General features: G+C 41.0%; 1 protein-coding gene across 1 annotated transcript in view; it reads right to left on the reverse strand.

The window, feature by feature from the left end:
* baiap3 (BAI1 associated protein 3) overlaps positions 1 to 24686 on the reverse strand; it is a 60905-nt gene that overhangs the window by 23257 nt on the left and 12962 nt on the right. Inside the window, exons 3-20 of the mRNA XM_031573309.2 lie at positions 19377 to 19461; positions 17629 to 17711; positions 17283 to 17390; positions 16916 to 16975; positions 16629 to 16695; positions 11380 to 11593; positions 11212 to 11256; positions 11001 to 11078; positions 10778 to 10883; positions 10584 to 10691; positions 10416 to 10508; positions 10147 to 10250; positions 9705 to 9822; positions 9435 to 9556; positions 5938 to 6028; positions 4863 to 4919; positions 2380 to 2477; positions 582 to 633 (exon numbers count right to left, since the gene is read on the reverse strand). Coding sequence (XP_031429169.1) covers positions 582 to 633; positions 2380 to 2477; positions 4863 to 4919; positions 5938 to 6028; positions 9435 to 9556; positions 9705 to 9822; positions 10147 to 10250; positions 10416 to 10508; positions 10584 to 10691; positions 10778 to 10883; positions 11001 to 11078; positions 11212 to 11256; positions 11380 to 11593; positions 16629 to 16695; positions 16916 to 16975; positions 17283 to 17309 — 1440 coding nt within the window. The 5' untranslated portion in view covers positions 17310 to 17390; positions 17629 to 17711; positions 19377 to 19461. The remainder of the gene's footprint in view (positions 1 to 581; positions 634 to 2379; positions 2478 to 4862; positions 4920 to 5937; positions 6029 to 9434; positions 9557 to 9704; positions 9823 to 10146; positions 10251 to 10415; positions 10509 to 10583; positions 10692 to 10777; positions 10884 to 11000; positions 11079 to 11211; positions 11257 to 11379; positions 11594 to 16628; positions 16696 to 16915; positions 16976 to 17282; positions 17391 to 17628; positions 17712 to 19376; positions 19462 to 24686) is intronic.

A 24686-nucleotide genomic window follows, 5' to 3' on the forward strand; every position in this document is an offset into this window, starting at 1 on the left:
TAGGGGAATTGGAATCTGAATGGCCAACCAAAAGACTCATGATAGCAGTGAGTTCTGGCTCTTTTTTTATAGCTAATGAGAGACATTAATACGATGTTGCATGCAGTCTTTGACAGTGTTGAGAATGTTGAGAATAGAGGAAACTGGTCACTCCCTTGCTCTCCTTGCAGGAATAGTGGGTCATCTCCGAAACTAACTTGCTTCATCAAGGAGACTTTTTGTCGTAGCTGGTCGCGCAAAATACACGTGTGTACTGTGTTTGCATAACTTGGCTAATGTGAAATCTCTGCATCACTGCCGTAAGAATAGAGTTTGGAGTGGGAGTCAGGATTCCCAGCATAAGAGAGCACAAGATATTAGGTGATATCAGGTTACAGTGGTGATATGAGGTTGTGATTAAGGAAGTAGAGAGGCATGTCTGTTTACTTAATAGCTCACATTTCACAGTAAAAGTTTAAATCACAAAATTAATGAATTCATGTGAGGAATCTCAGTTGTACCTGCAACATCATCAAGATAAATACCTGATATGTGAAAACCTTTTAAACAATAAGTGAAGAAATACAGTGGATAACACTCACCAATTTGTCTAACTGTCGATAGGAGATGCTGAAGAAATCCACCTTCACTGTACTGGTTCAGCGAACAGCAGTAGATTCAAGCAAAAGAGGAGGAAGGTAAATAAATAATGACAGCTCCTTAGCCACAACAAACACGCCAAATCAGTACATTTTTACTTTTATTGGACATCAATACATGTACAGCTAAAAACGATATATACTCATGTAATGTTTACAATTTCAACCTATTATGGAGCCTGCCAGGTTCACAGGGAACCTCAACTTCATGCACTGAAAGGGGCTTGATACATATTTTTAAGAGCCCAAGCAGAAAGTCTAATGGTAATCCTATTGTTTTTGTGACCCCACCAAGGCAAAACTGCGGAGTGTTAATTCTAAGTTTTAAGATGTAGAGGGTGTCCGATTCCCAGGTAAAGAAAGGAAGATCATTCCATTGGAGGAAGCTCTGCCTCCTACTCTGCTTTTTGATACTCTTGAAATTACAAGATTTGCACTTGAAGAGCGCTTGGTGGGAGGTAAGGGACTATTAAAGTGACAGTTAATTTGGAGAGTATTTTGAAATAACTTCTACTCTTGATAGGGAGCCCGTGCAGAGAGGAGAGTAAAGGTGAAACATATTCATGTTTTCTAGCTCGAGTGCAGAGAGGAGAGTGTAGGATATTTTTCTATGACTAGATGAACATGGATTAACTCATCAGTATGAGAGGCTTCATTTAAAGCACATATAAGGAGAAGTGAGCAGGCTGAGCAGCTGGAGAGAACTGTGTGCAGTTGTTAAAATGATTCATTGATCTCCAGTAACTTTTCAAGGCCACAGGAGCCCAAAGTAAAATGGCCCACACCGGGGGGTTACACCCACAGGGAGTACACTAAGGACTTGCGTATATAATATTAGATAGATCATTCTGATTGGCATTGGCAAGCAGCCTTACAGAAAGAACCACATGAAGATAGGGGCCTTTAAAAAGGCCTGCAGGACGTTCACACAATGAGATGATCCATGGGCATCCCCTTTTTGTAGCTTATTGATTTAAATAAAACGTCCAGATTCCTACATCCAGTCTCTGGTCTTCTGATTGAAAAATCATAGAGCGACGGGGTTTCGCTGCAACAAGCCTGTGTAGCTTCATATTAACATGTTCATATTCACTTCATATTAAAATGAGTTCATATCACACACACTAGCAACTGTTAAGCTAGAGATAGCAGGTATAGTTCATAGTTATGTCTAAACCGTGGTTAATAGTTGAGAAATAAAGGTAGCTAGTTGCAGTGATGTGTGGTGTGATCAGTGGCTGGGTGGGCAGTTGGCATTCACAAAATCCCAACTAGGTGCAAAATAGATTAATTTCAGGATGTCACAAAAACTAGCTGTCTCCAAAAGCACATCTTGAAACATGGTTAAAACCTGCACATTTTTGCAGATAGTTAACCCGTAAAAATCACAACATGATACTATCCAACATCGTTATGAAATAGGACAAAAACATGTTTCTTACACTCATCACAGTTTTCAACGTTACCAAGCAAACCATCATCAGTCCCTCTTACCAAAGAAAATCAAGAGGTTCTTCTAGTTCTTTCATATTCATAAGATTTTTGCAGAAGCAGTGGTAAAAAATATAGTTTCTGACAAAATATTTTCCCAGGTAGATCTTAGCTATGTTATAATGATATTGTTTAAAATGCTATTAATTCATACAAATAATGAATTTCTCACACTGTAGTGTGTAAAATGGATCATGAAATACTAGCTTTAATTTTCCAGAGATATGAGACTGCTGCAGTTGCAACCCACCTGTGGAAGAGTGTATTGTAGATATGGTATCCTTTCTGAACATCAGCACACACGTCATCCACCACTTGAACAAGCTGCTTCAGCTCCTCCTCCAATGTCTGACAAAACAGGAAGGGAAGATAATCTGTTCTCTATTTGTACGAAATGCACTTGATTAAAAATATGTCTGGATTTGGTCAAAATACTTCTACCATTGATAAGCTCTAACAAAGCTTACGACTAAAATCGGTACAGCACACGGCGCGTTTTGCGACTGTCACCAGCCAACTAAATACTAAATAACATTCCCATACACCCATCCAGGCAGGCAGCCTCTCTCTCTCTCTCTCTCTCTCTCTCTCTCTCTCTCTCCCTCTCCTTTCTTATCACATTGCTAGTGCCTATAATAACCCACCCACTCTGTTCTTTTTCTTTCTCTCCTAATCTAGACTATCTTCGCTATGGGACGCTGCTGTAGTCTCTCCACCCGGTCTACCTGTAGAAACCCTCGGCCAATTGCACCCACCGCCACCGCACTGCTGCACACTTACTCTACCTCATACCCTATGCTAGCATTTATATACAATATATATATTATTGCCACCATCGACATGTTTCCATGTTTTCCATGTTCCTACTCCCCTTACCCCTGTAACAGTAACCATAAAACACTCTTTGGCTCTCTTCGAAGGCGGTCGCATTTTCTCTCCCTCTCCTCCCCCTGACCTTCCCTGCTTGGCTTCTATCGTCTTGTCTTGTCTTGTCCTATACTTGAGAGACTCTCTCCGCACCGCTCTTCGAACTAAAAATCATGGATTTGATCAACTGGTCTCTCAACGAAATTGACACCATCTTCTCGATGAGAAGCTTGGGTTCGGGGGAACCTGACTGTCCTGCCGGGACGTTCGCAGCTGGCTACTCGATGGACGCGTGGGAGAAGTGGCGAGTCGTGTGCCTGGCGGCCCTTTCCGTGGAGGACATTGAAGACATCTACCTATTCGGAACCTTGATTACAGGCTTTCTGCTGATTGGATTAGGCGGAACCCTGGTTTATCGGAAAATGTATGAAACGGTGACAGCTGTCAAAAGCCCACTAAGGCTGCCCGACATGATTGAAGCGCTGGGCAGAGCTGTTGGCACTCAGACTGTGGCTATACACCGCGATATGGATAACATCCTGGCGGCTATTAACCGCGATATGGATAACAACACGGAGAAGTTCACGGCTTTGCAAAGGAAATTGGAGCAATTCGGAGACCGGACGGAATAGGAGTAGACGAGCAAATTGGCGCCTACTCCCAAGACCAAACAACCCCAATCTTATCTGCTTTCGGCCCCCTCAACCAGCACTGCCTTGGCCAAGGCTGTTGCTGGAACAACAACTCCCCTGAAGATCGCTGCAGTGAGACTCTCTTGCATTCCCTTCCCCCTTTCCACAGACACCTGTGGATTGTTGTCTCAGTCCAGGACCTTTTCAAGGATGTCTCCATGGCAACGACAATCTTGCGGACTGAGAATCTGTCTGATTAGGCCTAGGGGAAGGCGACAATCCAGGCCTACTCATACTCGAACTTTCTACATGCATACATACACACATACACATTACTGATATGCATTCACCACCCCATGACCCCCATCCCACGCCTTCGCCTGCTTCGTACCCCCAGGGTGACAGGCGGGTCTGTGACCATAGCCGAATATGGCTGTTGGACCAGATTGCTGCTTGTTTGCGCTGGCTTACCTCCATCCCCCCTCCCCCCTCCCCCCTCCCCGTTGCAAGTCTTGAGTTCTGTCATGTTGTAAAATGTATGTGCTTATGTGCTGAGGTGTTTTTTTTCCTGCTCCCACACTGTACTCCTCTAGGAGCATAGTCTGGGGGTCGCCTTTTTTTTCTCCTCCCTTTCCTCATGTTATGCTGCAATTCTTCCCTCAACCTTGTCTTCCCGTCCTGTCTACCCCCTTGTCCGATGGCGCTTGTGTAGCGGCCGTGGAGATCTCGTGCAGGAGATAGTTTGGTGATACTATAGCCTGCATGGAGAATACCAAAACAAATTCCTAGTATCTGTATACATGGCGAAATAAAGTTGAATTGAAAGAATTGAAAGGGATATGAGCACAGTGTATACCCACTAAACTGGTCTTGTCTGTATTATGTATTTACCACCGGATGTCTGTATATATATTATGTACATCTACCAAATGCAGGCTATGTACAACACCTGTTGTTTCCTTTCCCCTTCTGCCACACAACCCTCCCCCATCCCCCCTTCCTATCTCCACCCGGCCGACCTAAAGCAGATGGGTTCCCCCTTATGTTCCCCTTCTGCTTAAGGTTCCTTCCTGACTAACAGGGAGGTTTTTCTTGCCCGTGTTGCCATTGTGCTTCCACTAAGGGGGTTTCAGGCTCTGGGCTCTGTAAAACGCCTAGAGACAATTGTATTGTTATGGCGCTATATAAATAAAATTGAATTTAATTGAATTGAATAAGTAATATACAAACTTACCCCTTCATCACGTTTAAACTGTGCAGTCATTCTGTCATACCATTCCATTGTCCCTTTCTGTAAATGAATAGTGCAATTTGTATTAAATAATAGAAACAAAGGTTTAGCATGACATTCCATTTGACAGAAGTCTTTCTGATATATTGAGATTCCCCTTATGTTCTAACCACCAGTCAACAATCTAAATTATGTGAAAACCTATAAAATTTGAAAGTAACTACATATTTATAAAGAAGAAAGGCATTATGGCAGATTCAGATAGCAGAAAATAACACATTTGAGGTGGTAATGTGGCCACAATGTAAGATTTGTTATATTATGCACTACATCAGTCTAAATTATTATATCTTTTTTTGCTATGGAGAGTTAATTTATGGACAATATGGTATTTTGGGTAGCAAAACAAAAGCACGTACATTTATATTCTCTGCTGCCTGAACACCGTTATCCCTTATACAAGAGTTGTCGCACGTTATATTAATTTATGGAAATACATTTTTAACATTTTAATCCCTAAAACAGCCTTGTTTGGGCTACACTTGCACAGTCCACCTACAGAGGGTATACAGAGTATTTGTAACATTTCAACAGTTTATTAGTTGACATTTAACAATTTAGCTGTTTGACTTTCAACCTACACTATATCATTTTGTGATGCAAATCAAACCTTATCACACCAACAGCTAAATAAATACATATATACACACAAATATATATATATATATACAGTATATGAATGTGAATATGAATGTAAATAACCACCTTCCTGTGGATAATAAATGTATATGTAATGCTTATCCTAAAATGATGTCACAAGTGTAAAATGTCCTCCTGCTTAAATCAACTACTGTATCACTCCTTTCACTTTAATGCTGGCCAGTTCATTGATTCCAAATATTCCTACCATTCTGAAGTGCTTCTCTCTCTCTTTTTTTTTAAACACACTCAGATAAATAAAAATAGGCAGCTTTTACCTTCAAAACAAGTCACAAGAGGATTTGCACCCAAACTGTGCACATCCACATCCGGAAAATTAATCTTATACATAGTATATTATCTCAATAATCTACATTACCTTTACGGCAGCTGCCATTTCCAGTTGTATTTCATTGCATAAAGGGAACACTTCCTGGAAGGCCTCCATTCCCTGCATGTAACATAGGCCCCTAGATTGTAGAAAAGGACACACAATCTCAAAAACAGGAAGTTCACACTGATATTTTGTTTAATTTCATCCGCAGATGTCTGCAACATCACTGGTATGGCAGTCTACATCCCTCCACTGGCTGACCCAAAAATTGACACAGATACACACACATCTGCACACACACACATCTGCACACATACACATGAGAACCAAATGAATTGAAACAGAAACACTATCCATGATCCAGGGTATACAAAAAGCAAAATGGTAGTCTTGCTTAGAAGTGAGAGAGGAATAAATTCCCATTGTGTGGAACAGAGGTTTTGAAGTAGGAGTTGAATGCAGAGGAAGTGATCTTGCATTTCCTGTGAACAACAAGGAGAGTTAAGCATGAAATAAAAAAGGGTCCTGCTGGGGCCATAGCTTAGTGGACTCACAAAAGTGCACTCAAAGGTAACCAGACAAATGAGGTCTTTGCTCAAACAAGGGTGCACACAAGGACTGATGCCTCTGCTGATACCTTTAAATGTCAGCACTCTTGGTTGCACCAGACGACCACCAAATGCCTCTGGTCAGTCCCCCCTGGATTTCGCCGGCCTTTTATGAGATAGTTGCGGCCTAAAATTCCTGATTTAGCGGGAGCTTTTCCGATGCGGGAGCAATTGCGATTAAAGTTGCGGCGTTTTTTAGGTGTTTATTGCGATGAAATTGCAGGAGCAAGTGAAAGTTGTGATAAAAAGTTGCGAATTTCCCTCTTTGTAGTTACATTTGAGTAATTTGTTCAAGAATAAGTAATTAATAAACAAATATAAATTAAAGAACAAAACCACTGAGAAATGGTCCTCTAAATAACCAACATGCCAAACAAAAGATTACCATGACTACAAAAATGTAGCAAAAAAGGCTTTACTTATCAACAACGAAGTACTCCTGTTTTTGGTATTACAAAAGGACAATCAGTAAGACTGAATAAAATGTTATAAATCAAGTCACATTCTGTCAAGATGGCTAACATTCGGTGCAACAACTCGATTTGCTCTTTGAAAGAAACTCCTTCTAGTCGGCGTACTAATGAAGATAAATTGACAACAAAACAATTAGGACCTCCTAGACCAAATGTATCCATTCAACAGGTTTCTACAAATGGGGCGAAATCTTACATCCAAGAATTGGTAGGAAAGAAAATCGTGGCTGGCAGGCAGTGAAGTGGCTTAAGCGGTCTGTATTTTTATATACCACTATCACTTTTCATAGGTTTCACAGTGTGAATGTTCGCTACTTGCACTAACACTGAGTTATTTTCTATGTGATGACTTATTTTGCTTTTGTAAGCCAATACTTTCAAGATCATTTAATAGATATTGTTGGTTTTTACTTATATGTTGCCCCTTCTTAAAGTAACACTATGCAACAATTTGACACTTTTTGAGGTATGGTTTTATAGGCAACTAGTTTTAGTACCATCCTCCAATTCATTTTGATAGCATATGGTCATGTGAAGGACAACAAAACTGTGTCATCACCACTAGCCATCCAAGATGGACATTGCCAGCTATACTGCCAAAAGACACCAGTTAGTGTGTTTGCAAGCTTCTATCAGTGTCAGCTGGGCTGTTGGTGGTATTTGCACGGTTTTTGCATGCCTTTTTAGGTAGTTAGCTTACTAGTTTTGGAACAGAACTCTGTATTGCTGCTTTAATGTTGTTACTGGACATATCATGTGTCCTGTTAAGCTATTTTACATTGAGCGGCGCAACCTTGGTGATGGATGGTCCAACAGCCTTCTTCATGCTCTCCTACATGCCAGGGGCGTTGCCATTATCTTAAGAGTGCTGGATGCTCTGACAGAGGTTTAGCCAGTAGTTGTTGGCACAGCAGCAAACAGTGCATTTGGCGTCACTTCTGGCCTTCTTTTGTGCAGTGAGAGAACCCTCACCACCAGTGTCATCTTTTCACAAGTGTCATCCTCCCTGCTGGTGCTATGCTGTTGATTAGCCCATAGCTTATCAGCTCTGCAACTGAAATAGTCTATCTAAGAAAGTTATATAAAAATGTATCTCTCTTCCTCTGAAGTGATGCACAGCCTCTGCATTCATAGTACTTTGCTTTAAGCTCTTAGCTCTGCTTTTGGCGCAGCATATCATAAAAAATATTTGAGATCCTATTCTACCCTACATGCTGCATCCAGTAATATTATGTGTGTGTTTTTTAGGCAGCAGGACCTTTTATGATGTCGGTACTTTTCAATGTCAACTTACTGTCTCTGTTTTGACAAGGAAGGGGAGGAGTTTAATGGGAGGGACACATGATTTGCATACATCCAGTGGCCAATGTATCACTGAATGTGGGCTTGCCTGGAAGTATGGGGATTGTGAAAAAAAGAAGAGAAAACCCTACTTACTCCAGTAGCAGGCTATAGGTTGAGTATGGATTATGAGCGGCACAAGTTTTCTCAACGGTTTCTGGCTAATTTGACCATGAGGAACAAAACTAAGGTGCTGTCGTTTACTGTAACCCGAGCAAACATCGAGATTTTGCCACGCCCTTTTAGCGCACGTCCAGCGCATCTGTATCTCAGCTTCTGAAGGACATAGACACTTGAATTGGGTCTCAAAATGACCGGAATACGCATACTTATATATGCACTATAGAGGTTTCTAAGCTCTAAAACCTTTATTTTTCGAGATATTCAAGAAAAGACCATTTTTTTTAATTCGCGTGGGGCGGCAAAAAGTACTCCACTAGCAGGCTCAAGTTGAGTTCGGACGGACGCACACGCGTGCTCAAAGGTCGTGGCAAAATCTCGATGTTCGCTCGGGTTACAGTAAACGACAGCACCCTAGTTTTGTTCCTCAGGGTCAAATTAGCCAGAAACCGTTGAGAAAAGTCGTGCCGCTCATAATGCATACTCAACTTGAGCCTGCTAGTGGAGTACTTTTTGCACCCCACGCAAATTTCAAAGAACAAAAAAAAAATCTAAGCATGTTTTCAGTGCCCAAAGTTAATGTCAATATCAATGTCAATGTTTCAACGGCAATGTTCTATTTTTCAGTTTTATTTTTTTATCAATGCCATATTCATCCTGCAACAACAAATGGAATGTTCCACCAGGGTATATAATCCAACATTTGATATTTTGTCTGACTCTCAAAAATTGGTTCTTTATCTACTGCAGCACTTGCTTAATGGTGAAAAACACCTTGGCAAAGTGGCAAAATGTGATGGAAACTTTTAAATTAATATTAAAAGAACAGAACCTAAATTCTGTTATGGATAATAATAATAATAATAATACACTTTATTTGTACAGCACCTTTCATACAAAACAATGCAGCTCGAAGTGCTTAACAGCAAAGAAATTACATGCACGAAAAATTTAATTAAACCTGTATAATGTATGGAAGTGTATGGATATGGGATCTTACCTTAGCATGAGCTCACAGCGAGTGACAGCAACAGGGTGGGACGAGGGGAACACCTGGCGCAGGTTTGTGATAAGAAATAGGCAGTACTCACTGTGCAGCCTTAAACCTTCTCTGAGTATCTCCTACATAAGAAAAAAACAAAACAAAATTAATGTTATACATTTACAGGGCAGGGCCACAATGAGTCAAAGTAGCTGCCAAATAAAAATATACAGTAAAAATGTACAAGAGGAAGAAAGGTGACTATGGTGAATTAATATATTGGCATACCATCTCTCCATGTACAGCTGATGGGTCCCATTCTGTGTTAATGGTCTTAAGGAGTTCGAGGAGGGAAGAATAACACATTCTCTGTGACCGATGGTGGCTGCTGTAGCCCTGCCAAAGTCTAGGAAGATGGGGTTAGGGTTACAATGAGGAAAAGCTTAATACATATATATATATATATATATATATACACACACACACAAATACATAATAGCATAATAATATATATTCAGCTGGCGGAAACTTTGAGTGTGTTCCAGCTGTTAATTTGGTCAATGCATTGAGAAAGACATTCTAAGGGACCACAGTCATTAGGTGCAATCATGCAATCGGGAAAAACTCTATGGTATGGGTTATACATACCATGATAATTCCTTAACCTTGTAAGGGCCACGAGAAAATACATTCTATTAAAAACTGTAGACAATGTTAGTTAGTTATTTACATGATTGCCTGTTGCAGTAGAGAGAGGTCCGCTTGCATGGCATGATGGGAAATTAGTGTCCCTGCTGGGGCACTCACTTTGCCATTCCAATTATAAGGCTCTACCTGAAAAGGAAATGATATTGTAGTGGAAATAAATGTATATTTACTATATTATAGTGAAAACAAATGTATATTTACTATATTATAGTGAAAACAAATGCATATTTACTTTATTCATATATCACAAGCTGCACCATTAATATTACAGCTTGTATACACATGGCTCACCTGAACGTGAGAGTGTTCATAATCCAGAATTTGACAAAGCATCATCTTGTGGATTATCACGCTGGACTGAGTCTTACTCAGGTCTGTGTCCCTCTAGAAAGAGTTAACAGTGGTGAGTCTCTCTAACAATTGTGGCAGGACATGTGAAAGAATGTGCATATAAGGTACCTGACTGGTGAAGAGTCGCAGAATGAGGTGGCACTCTCCTTGCACTTTGGAGGCAGTGGAGCGGGGCTCAAGCTTAAAGCACTGATTATAACCAACTACTGGTATTTCCTGGAGAAGAAGGAAACAAGGATAAACACAATGTTTGGCATGTACTAATTCATACTCTTAAAAAATAACACCTGCATTGAACGCACACTTAAAGGTATGTTCAGGCATCCTAGAAAGTCATCAGCTTTTTCATCTCCTCCGGATGCTGCCGCCCCATTTGCACGCACAGACTTGGCAATCTGCTTAAAGTACCTGAGAAGATAGATTAAAATTAAATAATATGTGACCAAACATTTTCTTTTGTTGTTTTTACCAAACAAATTTTAAGTTGTTCTTTCAGAACACTTGTGCTCTAATGTTGAGTTTCACCTGCCCATTCCTCTGATACCACTGATTTCATTTAACTTCTTGCAAGCCTCTGCGACAGAGACATCATCATCATGGTCCCTGCATTATAGATGAATTTATAGAGATTACAGTGAGGCTTATTCATCAGACAATATTATTTAGTAGTCCATGAAAAATGGTACATTAACAAAACTCCTGAAATTCACAAAAAAACATGTCTAATGTGTCTTACCAGATGTCTAAGTGAAGAAGGTCACTGTACACGTCATCAATATCACTGCGCAAAATATGTGTTACACTCATATCAGATGGGACCAAAAAAAGGTTGTTTCCACAAAACTACTACAAAATGCTTTGATTTCAAATTTTACGGTAAATTAAACAGAAGGCAGAAACTCACAAAACAAAATGCTCATTCCAGACAGGATTTAGGGTCTCAGGCTTCACTTCAGTCACTTGAATACAACGTGTAGCCGGAGCCTCTTTAGGGCTACTGCACTTTTCCGGCTTCTCACGCCGTTTGCGGAAACTAAACCTCCGCTCTCTTTTTTCTTCAGACTCTTTTTGGCTTTGTCTGCCAAGGACACCCAGCATGCAGTAGGGGTCACTATATCCTGAAATTCCAGGGAAATCATACAAGAAAAAAACTAAATTAAGCACACATTGTAAACACTGACAAAAAAGATGTTCACACCTGTGAAGTCAGGAACAGAATTTAAACCAGTATATATAGTCTTATAGTTTAATGCTAAAGGGCTAAGCTATGGGGCAAATAACTAAAGCTAGCCATTAGTTAAAATAACAGTATGCAACAATTTGCCACTTTTTGAGGTATGTTTTTATAGACTTGTTTTGGTCATTTTCAAATTAATTTTAGTTGGGCTTTGATTCTGAAATACAATTACCTTTCAGCGCTATGGTGGAGGGCCCTAGTGGCTCTGGACAATTGTGACCATGTATTATCTCAAAGGCTGGTTAATATCATCTGGATATATTCCTCTGATCAACCCCTGTATGATGAATTGCAAAGAAAAATGAAGATAACATTTGTGAAAAGCATTCCTGATTCTCTGACTGAAGTTCACCTGATCATTCTGGATAGTGAGAACTGCTAACCTTAGAAAGCGGATCCATCAAAACACAGACTTCCAATGGGGATATGGACATGGAATGAAAGAGGCTGCTACATGTTCTAGCAAGCAAACCTCTACTGACGTTTTTCTGGCCCTAAAAGAGAACGGAAGGATGGTTTGGGGCTATTTTTCCTGCAGGAAGATGATGAAGCATGGCAATCAGTGGTGTATGTGTCACACTTCATGACGGCCACAGTGCAGATACCCGTAAATCGAAAAGGAGTGCCCTGGTTTGGCGAGTGCAGAGCTATGATGAGCTCACATACATGCCAGGAACACAAATATGAGGGTGTCCAGGACTGCACTGTGGGTCAGGAGAGGATGTGGCTGTCCATGTGGATATGGTCTATGTAGCTTTGCCCACCAAACAGGAAATGAGCAAGAGAACTGTGATATATTTACAATTTTAAGCATGTCTACTGCTAAGATGTGACAAACATTTGAAAAAAGTTAGTAGGTATCTTAGCAGCAAAACTAAATTCTGACATCAAAATGAGTCTCTTTGTTGCTAGTAATCCCAAATTTTGGCCTGTTTGTAATTGAGAGGATATGCTCTGCCTAATTATATAAATTTTACCTTTGAAAAAGACGCAAACTTATAAACAGAGAGACGTTCAGGTGCCAACTGAGAAGGGGGGTTAGTACTTTTTCATACTACTCAACTTTTGCGAAAAGCACACAAGTATTTTTAATATTACTACTGATTATGCTAGAGAAGAAATACCGTCTTGCTTTGCCTATTTCAGCATGTCTTTGATGGATTTGATAGTGGATCTGAGGTCTGCATTTGCGCCATTTTCTTTCCGTCTTCCTATACTCTCTTTTTAGGAGTTGGATTTTGTTACCATGGTGCTTTCTGTTTGTCAGTGACTGTCTTAACTTCTACTTCTAATGTCAGCTATAATATTTAGCAATTTTGAATTTCACTTATTTAGCTATTCCTCTACAGAGTGTGACAGTTGACTCGAGGTCCTTGAAAATGCCCATTCGAAGAGGGCACTCATGTGTTAATTTATGAGTCTCTTTCTTAATAGATATTATATATATCTTATAGATCTGTTCTGAATGTGTGGGAATATAAACACATCACAGAACATATAGAAATGATCCGATAAGGCCAAGTCCTTGGCAGTTGTAGAGATATTGAGACCCTTCGTGATGACAAGGTCCAAGGTATGACCAAGAGAATGAATTGGCACAAACTTTAGGCCAGTGCTTTAGTGGCCTGTAAATAGCTAGTAATAAAATATCAGAAGAACATTTAATGAGAGCACATAGGTCCCCAAATGGTGACAGTTTGCACTGAAAAGATTCTTTAACCAGAGTGGCTACCCCCAGGACCTAGGCTATGTGAGGCACCTTGAGAATGTTTTATAGTTTGGGGCTATATAAATAAAATTGAGTTGAACTTTTATATGACTTATGTAGTTGCATTTACACTTGAAGTCTAAAACGCACCTTTGAACTGACCTACATGTCCATGGTGACCATGGTTACTCATATTGGACCACCATGGAGTGCTTGTTTTAAAAAGCATATTAAAGGAGTTTTGGTCTTGAAATAATGAGCTAATGACCTAGAAGGCATGCAAAAACACCACTGAACACCACCCAGAAGCTTGCTAACACACTAAATGGTGCCTATTGTCAATATACAGTGCCTATAAAAAAAGTATTCACCCCCCTTGGAAGTTTTCACCATTAAATCATAGTTCATTTAGTTTTTTTGACTCTGATCAACAGTAAAATAACACTCTTTCATGTCTAAGTGAAAACAGAACTGCAAAGTGTTGGTCTAAATTAATTAAAAGTATGAAACACAAAATAATTGATAGCATAAGTATTCACCCCCTTGGAAGTGACTTGCCTAAATCATCACTGGGGCAGCCAATTGGTTTTAGAAGTCACGCAATTACTTAAATGTACCTGTGTGCAGTCAATGTGTTTCAAGTGATTTAAGTAAATATACCTGTCTCTGGAAAATCCAATCCACTCCAAGCAACTCTGCGAAAAGTTTATATCAGGGGATGGATACAATAACATTTCTAAGTCACTTAATATCCCCTAGATAAATAGGGTTAAATCCACATTGAAGGAATATGTGAGATTATATCTGCCTAGAGCAAGCCGCCCTAAAAAACTGAGTGGCCGTGCAAGAAACTCATAAACTCACTTATGAGTCTTCTGAAAGAGATGCAACCTTCTGTGGCTGAGATAGGAGAGACTGTTCACACAACAACAACTTCACCACTCACACTTTCATGTGGTCTGAAGAGACCAAAATTGAGCTTATTGGCCATCACCATGTTTTGGTCTAAACCAAACACTGCATATCAGAAACACATCATCGCCACGGTGACGCATGGTGGTGGCAGCATCATGCTGTGGGGATGCTTCTCGTTAAAGTAGTGAATAAAATAAATGCAGAAGAATAAAGGGAAATCTTGGAGGAAAACCTGACGCAGTCTGCAAGAGAAGTGCGACTCTGGGAAATATTTTTCAAATGTTCTGGAGTGGAGTAAGAGTCCAGACCTCAATCCAATTGAGAATTTGTGGCTGGACTTGAAAAGGGCTGTTCACTCACAATCCCCATGCAACCTGACAGAGCTTGAAGAAGAATGGGTAACAATGGTTGTGTCCAGACGTGCAAAGCTAATAAAGACCTATCCACACAGGATCAAAACTGGATTTGCTGTGAAAGGTGCATCTACTAAATCCTGGATTCCGTTCCATACTCACCCTCCTGGACCTCAGTGCAGCCTTTGACACCATTTCTCACTGGCTTCTCCTACAATGCCTAGCCAACATTAGAATCCACTGACAGGACATAGTTTGTCCAAATAATGAGGTGCAAGTCAATTCTGGGGGGCTCTCCTATTCATTATCTATCTCCTCCCACTCTGCATCCTTTGGCATTATGGTGTTCACTTTTATTGTTATGCTGATGACACTCAGGTGAACTCTTTAAACCCATCTTCTTAAACTAGCTTACTCACTTTAACTGCCTGTTATTTTATACTGCCACATTGATTTGAACTCATTGCTGAGTTATGCTCTGTTGTGTATTGCATGTGATAGAGAAATGTGAAACTCTGACTTTAATCAAGTATGTATGTGTGTTAATTATATGCATTTGTGAGCTGAAACATGCTGAAACATACACAGTTTCTGTCTGTGTATGTCTTTGATTCTTAAGTGCTGACGTTTCTAACTCTTTATGTGTGCTTAAAAGAAAGTGTGTGCGTAAGCGAGGGCTGATAAGAAGACCTAGGACCTTCTTTTCTGCCTTGCTGATGCATTACGTTGCAAAAAGCATAGCAAGATGACCTCGGACGTGGGAAACCCACCATGTGGTTATCTCTGCTGACATAATGCTTTGGCGTCAGAGAAAGGCTCACTTCAACCTATATAAACCTTGTGTGATGTGTTTAACTTTGTTTTTCTCTCATCTGCTACAGTCTGGGAGTGAGCCCGGGCTCTCACTGTCATCCTCCAAGATTGGAGTTGGCCCGTGCTTCATTCTCGTTTGCCAAGACATGAGTGAGCCCAATATGCATATTGAATACAAAAATTCTTATACACAACTCTGGAGTTTTCAAATAACATACGGTAATGTCTTTTTGTTATCTGTACTGATGTTTTACTGGGTGCTTTGTTTCTTCTATATTTTATTACTGATCTAATGTGATGTAAGGTCGGCTTGAGTGCCATTTAATTCAATTCAATTCATATTTCATTCAATTCAGATTACTTTGGAGAGATCTGTTTTCACTTTGACATGAATGATTATTCTCCTGCTGATCAGTACCATCTTGTTAAACAATAAAAGATGAAAACTTCCAAGAGAGGTGAATATTTTTTATGGGCACTGTTGCCTGCAATGTTGTGCTGTGAAGCTTTTCTTAAATTTTCGCCGGTTGTTCTGGCCCGTAAGACAGAACTCCATTGTGCATATCCTATATGGCTAGTGGGAACGTTTGTCTGTCCTTTACATGACCATGTACCATGAAAATGAATTTTAAGATGACACCACAACTAGTTGCATATAAAAACATACCTCAAAAAGTGGCACATTGGTTGATAGTGTTGCTTTTAGAACCAAATTGTACCAATTTGTGCAAAATTATAAGGAAAAAGATGTTCAACAGTTACACAAGTGCCGCATGAGCAAGTATCCTTTTCATATCCAATCTTCATGTCCCCATATAAGCTGGGGACATGATGATATCTGATCCCACAAACATACATAGCATGACATACTGATGTGTGCGGAAGAAAATATGCCTGAAAGTGGCATGGAGGTGGGGTGTGCGTGTAGATGGTGGACTGCCCAAGCTCCATGTAGATCAGGCTCTACAAATACTAAAGGACTTTCATGGGAACCCTGTACCATTGAAATACCTCCTTTATTATTGTGCTTGCAAAGCAAAACACTATTCTTAATCTTCGAGGATTAAAATAGTTAGAGACAATTACACTGTTAACAACTGTTATCAATTTTTACCAAAACACCTTACCATTAGCATCCTTAGCCATGAGATTCTTCCCCTTCATGACAGATACCCTGAGAGAGAAACTTGCTCTCTGCAATAAGGGGAAAAAAAATAAGGAAAAAACAGATCCGGGTCCCATGGCAGCAATTTGCACCAATGTTAAATCTTTGGCATTGCAGACTATTGCAGAGGTGAACGCAATATATAATGACTGCATAAAAAAGCATTACATAGTGCTTGCCCAATTGCAAGGTTCAAAGCACACGCCTGGAGTGAGAGAGATGACTGAGACACAGCATAGCTGGTCTTACCTTGGATTCTTTGACTTTCTGCAATATTATGTCATGCTCTTCATGGCCAATGTCAAAAACCTGCAAATACAGAAAAAAAGGCAATTCTGGGACTGAGAAAGGAAGCCAAGAAGATTGAGGAAAACGTGAAACAAGAGAAGATGCAAGAAAAAAGAGATGAGAGGTGTAACAAAGGAATTCAATAGACAGTAGCAAAGTAATACTTTGAGGTATTTCAATTAAAGTAGTGCGGAACATTTCAGAACAAGCTTGGCATTTAATACATCATTCACATCATATGATAAAGGCATTGAATACATCATTCACATCATATAATAAAGGCTGGTAAGGGGAGGGACAAACAATAGATCAGTTCAAAAATACCTACCCTCTGCAGATAGCTGAAAATCTCCATTTGATTGGTTACATGGTCTTGAGAGGGAACCCCAACCTGATTGATGATGGTATACACAGCCTCTTCATAGAGGACATCCAACTGCAACAGCAGATTTTACACATCTTAGCAAATGTGTGCTGAACCTCTGTTAAGCGATAAACACTTCTGATACTACACAACTTATACATTTAATTGGTGGTGTGAGGACATGCAATTATTCAAAGTAACTGGCACAGAAAACATCCATTTGTTTTTCTGCATGCAGGAAAGGGAACGAGCAAATAGAAAAAAAAAAAACACCTTGAAATCTTCTCTGTAGCTCTTTCAGCCTACCTACCTCTTGTCTGGTTGCCCTTTCTGTGACAAAAGCTGTGCCAGAATGCTCCACAGGAGGTGAAAAAGAGAGACTCTCTCTTTGTGCTAATGGAAGAGAAAAAATGTGTTTGTGACACCAGCTAAGCAAAGAGTAGTAACTAACTATTTCAGTATAAATATTTCCATGAAATTGTCAGGACTTTTATCAGTGAATCATATCAGCCACTCGTTTGGCCTTGATTACACTGCTTTTGACCAACTGAGTAGATGTTACCAGGCAAATAAACACACAAAACACACACCATTTTTATGATTGGCTAGGTGGCAGGCACATGAGAAAGCTAACATTGCATCAAATCTCTCTACATATTGGATCACTAATCTACGCAGAAAAAAAGGTGTCCGTTAGGAAGCTGATAACACTGCCGGGTCCATTTCAGTACTTCTCCAAACATGTTTCAAGAGAAGAACATTTCAAGAGAATCTTAATAATAAGCAACTGGAACCATACCAGACTAGTCTAGCCATAGTAAGTACATACTCTGTGTATGTATAGATCTACTGATCTTATGTATAAACAACGAGCCACCTCACCACTTGGCAAATTCACACTATGCCACTGCTGAGCATTACTGCATAACCCAAAGCATTCACTGTCGTGTACCAATAGCATAGGTTTATGGCATATCAACTGACATTTTACCTGGTTTTCCATACTACACATTTTTGTTTATGGCATATCAACTGACATGTTACTTGTTTTTCCATACTACACATTTTTGTTTCACACCGACCCAACAGCTTTCTTCTGAAAGACAATAATTGGTCTGTGTCGAATTAAAATCTAAATTATGACTAACGTTAAGACTGTCACTCTCTCTCAATATGAAACACGTGTATTTAAACTTCTATCATTCAATACATATTCAATTCAATTCATTTTAGTTTATAGAAATATTCACCAATCTATTGTTCAACGAATCCTTCATTTGCTATAATTACAGCTTTGCAGACCTTTGACATTCTAGCTGTCAGTTTTTGAAGATGTTCAGGGGAAATGTCAACTTAGACCTCCTGAAGCTCTTCTCGTAGGAGTAATGTACTTATGAGGCATTTTTGACCTTAGATGAGGCTCTTTCCACAAGATATCTGTAGTGTTCAAATCTGGTGAAGGCCACTCCATCAATAAATCAAATGGATTAAATGTAATACAAATTCACTGTCTGAAGTCACATTTCTAAGTAACTTATGAAACCCCTAAACATGCGCTATGATTTAGTCAAAATATATATAAAAGTGGCTGTAAATACAAATATTTGGTATTTCTCAATCATATTGATAAATCTTCCACCAAAAATTTTTTTTTTTTGGGTAGAAACCCCTGGTTGATTTGACATGGCATGTCCCAGTAGGAGGTATATCTAAGAGGCTGTAAAATCATTAAGCTACCAGATCAAAGTTGCTCTCATGCAGAAATATACTCCAGAGACACATTTGTTTGTTGTTGTTGTTCGCCTTCTCACTCCATAGAGGAGCATAGGCCATCAATAGCAAGTTTCCACTGGATTTGTTATACAGTTGTTCTCGATGTTTCAGTAAACCAGTAAATCCACTTGGCTCATACACTACTACAATGTAGGCAACATTTTTTAATATTTTCTCAACTAATCACACATACACACACACCACTGTTGTTATTATTTCTTACATAAGAGGATGATGAAGAGAGAAAGAGACAAAGGGGCTTCTGCGACCCAAAGGGTGATTTACCTGTGTGTGTCCAGCATCCATCATATGTTCTTGTTTTAGGAGGATTTCATTCATGCGCATAAGGAACTCCTTACCCTCTGTAATTCTAAGAAGCAAAAGCATGATAACCTGATGTTAGTATTTTTATGACCTAAAACGTTTATTATACATGGGAATTAATGTGTTTCAGGTTTATGATCTTAAATTCAGACATCTTTCACCAGGCTTTCAGTTGAGAAACATGAACATGAATCGTTTTGGCGCTATATAAATAAAATTGAATTGAAATACAAGTCAATGTATACATTTATAAATCACTGCTATGTTTTTTTATTTGCATTTTCCATACCTTCCCAACTTTTTCTGATTTGGGGTTGTACAATCTTACAATTAAGTCAATCTACGATCTATACAATCTGTACTGGCATATAGCCACAATGTGTGTCATGTATATAGGGCCTAGGGTCAGATGATTCCCTGAACCAACACTAAGAACAAATGTAATTACTCTTGGCAGCCATGATGCGCCCTAAGCACCTGGCTATATATAAATGTAAAGTGAATAAAAATAAAAATGATTATATCACCCAAGGTAACGCTAAGATAGATGAGATTGCAAAAACAGCAGCTCTGCAAGCACGAGAACTGGACTCAGAGTATTTATACCTGGCCTTTTTGCAAATTCATCACTGAGTCTTTGGGTTCTGTGTATCAGTCATTCAGCACACTGGAATTACCCTTTCATCTTACCTGTACGTTTTTGGTTGTGCTGTTCGCTGCTTGAGCTGTTTTTCTTGGCTTGTTTTATGTTCAGAATTCCTGCAGTTACTATCTCCCCTATTTTTCCCCAAGATGCTTTCTGTTTTTGACTGTATCTTTTGAGCTTTAAATGTATTCTTACCTTTTGTTTTTGTTTGCATCTTCTGAGCTTTGGATTTATTCTTAACAAAGTTTTTGCACACTGTAGTATTTCGAGCAGCCACATGATGGCACTATAGTATTGGAGTTCTGTTAGGATTTAGGATTAGTAATGCCTAGCTATGTGATTGCTCATCCCTGTTGTTACTTGGATTTCACGTGCAGTAAACGTAGCCGTTGGCTTTCATGTCAACTGTCTCACAAGCGTATTCTTTGTAATTATGTACATACATAACAGTGGCGACGAGGATAAAACAAAAATAGTGAATTTCAGAAGATAAGACCACACGATACAGGACTCTACAACGTTGGATTTTACACACGTGGAGTTAAGAAGACAAGAGAATTCGACGCCTGGCGTGAGTGAATCAAGCTAGCATGGCATACTACATAGGCAGACTTGATGCATTCGATAGCTCCACGGAGGATTGGAACACGTACATCGAACGCCTTGAACAATTCTTTGCCGCAAACGAAGTGGAGGAAGATAAGTATGTGCCTGTCCTGCTGAGCGCAATGGGAGGAAAAGCATACAGCCTTCTTCGAAGCCTAACAGCTCCCGATAAACCCTCCGGTAAGAGCTATGACGAGATTGTGAAGGTAATGCAGGCACATTTATCGCCCAGACCGCTTGAAATTGCAGAGCGCTTTAGATTCCATAAACGAAACCAGACAAAAGAAGAGACAATAATGGCATTTGTTGCTGAGCTTAGAAGACTTTCCGAACATTGTAACTTTGGGGCTGCCCTGGACGATACATTACGGGATAGATTAGTCTGTGGTACTAGACATGAAGGAATCCAGAAAAGACTTTTGACAGAGGCGGCTCTCACGTTCAAAAGGGCATTGGAAATTGCGGTGTCGATGGGAACGGCTGCCAAAGACGCGCTAGAATTACAAGATGGAATGAAAACCGAAAGTGTGAATCAGCTGGCCACGCAAGGGACAATGCAGAGGCAGTTAGATCAAGAAAAATGCTACAGGTGCGGTGGCTACCACTCATCATCACAGTGTAGATTCAGAAATGAGCTCTGTAGACGGTGTGGGAAAACAGGTCACATCCAGAGAGTGTGTCGCAGTGGAAGAACCAACACTAAAGATAATCGCAGAGGAAACAGACGTGTGCACAATGTTACAGAAATATCAGATAGTGAGAGCGAGGATGCATTAGCCAGTTTAGAACTGCACAGTATGCATGGAAGAGATAAGCAGATGATCTGGCTCACTCCAAAAATTAACGGACAAGAGATTAAAATGGAACTTGACACTGGCTCAGCTGTTTCAGTCATATCAAAAAAAGATTATGACTCCTTTTTCAGAAAATTAACATTGAAACCGACTTCCATCCTCCTCAAGACCTATACAGGGAAAAAAGTTGTCCCTATTGGGGTACTGTCTGTACAAGTGGAACATAACAAACAGGTAGATGTGTTAGACCTGTATGTTCTAGAGAAAGGAGGCGCACCACTCTGGGGACGTGAGTGGCTGAGGAAGCTGAGACTTGATTGGAGCGCCATAAAAAGTCTCCATGTTTTGTCCAAGGTACCACAGCCCACTGAGGCTGAGCTGGACAGGATACTAGATGAAGCAGCACCAGTGTTCATGGACGGAATCGGCACGCTGCAACACATCAAGGGAAAAATTACAGTCAAAGATGGTGTTCAAGCAACATTCCACAAGGCACGCCCTGTTCCCTACGCCATCCGGCCTCTTGTGGAGAAGGAGCTGGACCGTCTGGAAGCCCAGGGGATACTTTCCAGAGTCGACTGGAGCCCGTGGGCGACCCCTGTGGTTCCTATCGTTAAGAAAAATGGCACAGTGAGACTTTGTGGTGACTTTAAAGTCACGGTTAACCCAGTACTTCAAGTGGAGCAATACCCACTACCGAGGATTGAGGACATTTTTGCAAACCTGTCTGGGGGAAAGCGTTTTTCAAAAGTGGATTTAGCAGACGCATACCTCCAGATGGAAATGGAAGAGGACTCAAAGACATTTATGACCATAAATACCATCAAGGGCCTATATCGCTACAACAGGCTGGTGTTTGGAGTGGCCTCTGCTCCAGCAATATGGCAACGTGCCATGGACCAGGTGTTACAAGGGGTACCAGGCACACAATGCTACCTCGATGACATCATCGTGACAGGAGGCACTGATAGGGAGCACTTAGAGAACCTGAGACAAGTCCTGAAGAGGCTACAAGAGTATGGACTCCGAGCGAGGAGAGACAAATGTGAGTTTTTCAAATCCAGCGTCACATATTGCGGACACACCATTGATGCAAACGGGCTACACAAATGTCAGGAGAAGGTCCAGGCAGTGTTAAAGGCTCCTCGACCCGAAGATGTGTCACAGCTGAGATCCTTTCTGGGGTTTGTGAACTATTACCACAGATTCTTGCCTAACCTGGCAACTGCGCTCCATTCCCTCAATCAGCTCCTCCAGACAGGACGTAAATGGGAGTGGACCAGGCACTGCGAGCGTGCATTCAAGGAAGCAAAGACCCTTGTGACATCACCCACAGTCCTAACCCACTACAACCCTTCTCTACCAGTAAAGCTGGCCTGTGACGCTTCACCGTATGGCATCGGGGCAGTGATGTCTCACGTAATGGATGATGGCAGTGAACGCCCAATAGCTTTTGCATCTCGGTCCCTTACTAAGGCAGAGAAAAATTATGCCCAGATTGACAAAGAGGCACTGAGCTTGGTGTGGGGAGTAAAGCGTTTTAACCAGTATTTGTTTGGAAGAGAATTTACTCTCATAACCGACCATCAGCCCCTCATGTCGATTTTCAGTCCTCAAAAGGGGGTTCCAGTGACAGCTGCTGCTCGTATGCAGCGCTGGGCATTGTTTCTTGGAGGACATCAGTACAAGATAGAGTTCCGGAGGACTGGAGACCACGCTAACGCAGACGGATTGTCACGTTTGCCTCTGAATGATATCAACAACAAGCAGGACGACTGCTGTGCACTGGACATGTTCACCCTCAGCCAGATCGAAAGCCCACCCATCACCGCTGAGATGGTACAGGCTGAGACTAAACGTGACAAGATATTGTCTCAAGTTTACCTGGCCACACAGGCTGGCTGGACTACAGCCCACAAAACCACCCTAGCTCCGTTCTACCAGCGTAGGAATGAACTTACCTTGAATACCGGCTGTGTTATGTGGGGAACAAGAGTTATCATACCAAGTAACCTCAGAACTAAGGTTTTGGAGGAACTGCACTCCGGCCATCTGGGGGTGGTAAAAATGAAGGCGCTAGCCAGGAGCTTTGTGTGGTGGCCCGGAATTGACCAGGATGTGGAAAGCGTAGCCATGAAATGTTCTGGCTGCCAGCAGGTGCAAAATGAACCAGCACGTAGCCCACTTCACCTGTGGGAATGGCCTGCATCCCCATGGCAACGCATTCATGTGGATTTTGCAGGACCTTTCATGGGCACAAACTTCCTAGTAGTAGTGGATGCATGTTCCAAATGGCCAGAGGTTTTCACCATGAACTCCACCACAACAAACCAAACAATAACAGTGCTTCGAGAGCTCTTTGCCAGAACGGGAGTTCCAGAGCAATTAGTCAGTGATAACGGGCCCCAATTCACGAGTGAGGACTTCCAAACATTTCTGAGGAACAATGGGATCCGGCACATTACTTCAGCTCCCTGGCATCCAGCTACCAATGGCCAGGCAGAAAGGTTTGTTCAGACTTTGAAACAAGGCCTCAAAGCAATGAATGATGACCATATCAACCTACACCAAAAGCTGTGTAACCTCTTGTTTGCTTACAGAAATGCCACACATGCCACCACCAACCAGACACCAGCTATGCTGTTCCTGGGACGACGGCTTCGTTCGCGATTGGATCTTCTTCAGCCGAACAACAAACGCACTGTCCAAGACAGACAAATTAAACAGGCTAAAAGGGCCTGTGACAGGAAACTTCGTCACTTTGCCGTTGGACAGACTGTATTAGCTAGAAGTTACAGAGGAGATCATAAATGGGTCCCGGCCACAGTGAAAGAACGACGCGGCCCTCTGTCTTACACTGTCGAAGTTGCATCAGGTACTGTTTGGCGGCGCCATGTTGATCAGTTGAGAAGCTCTGGACTGACCTTAGAGGAAGATTTGTCCGTGGTGTCCACCAGTGCTGAAAAAGGAGGGCAGACAGCGGCACCTGAGTCTTCTGCAATGGACTGTCCATCAGTCTTTATTCCTGCATCGACCACTGACACCAGTGCCCCAGGGGGTAACCAGGCGGACACGTCTGGTGAAGAGGAACGTTACCCCACCCGTGTCCATAGGCCTCCGCAAAGACTGATAGAAGAATGACTTTACAGCTACCAAGCTAATTTCTAATCTTTAATATTGAACAATGTTTATTACAGTTACTTAAGTACAGTTTACAGTTACTTG

This window comes from Clupea harengus, chromosome 1 (genome assembly GCF_900700415.2).
Source record: "Clupea harengus chromosome 1, Ch_v2.0.2, whole genome shotgun sequence".
Lineage (NCBI taxonomy): Eukaryota > Metazoa > Chordata > Actinopteri > Clupeiformes > Clupeidae > Clupea > Clupea harengus.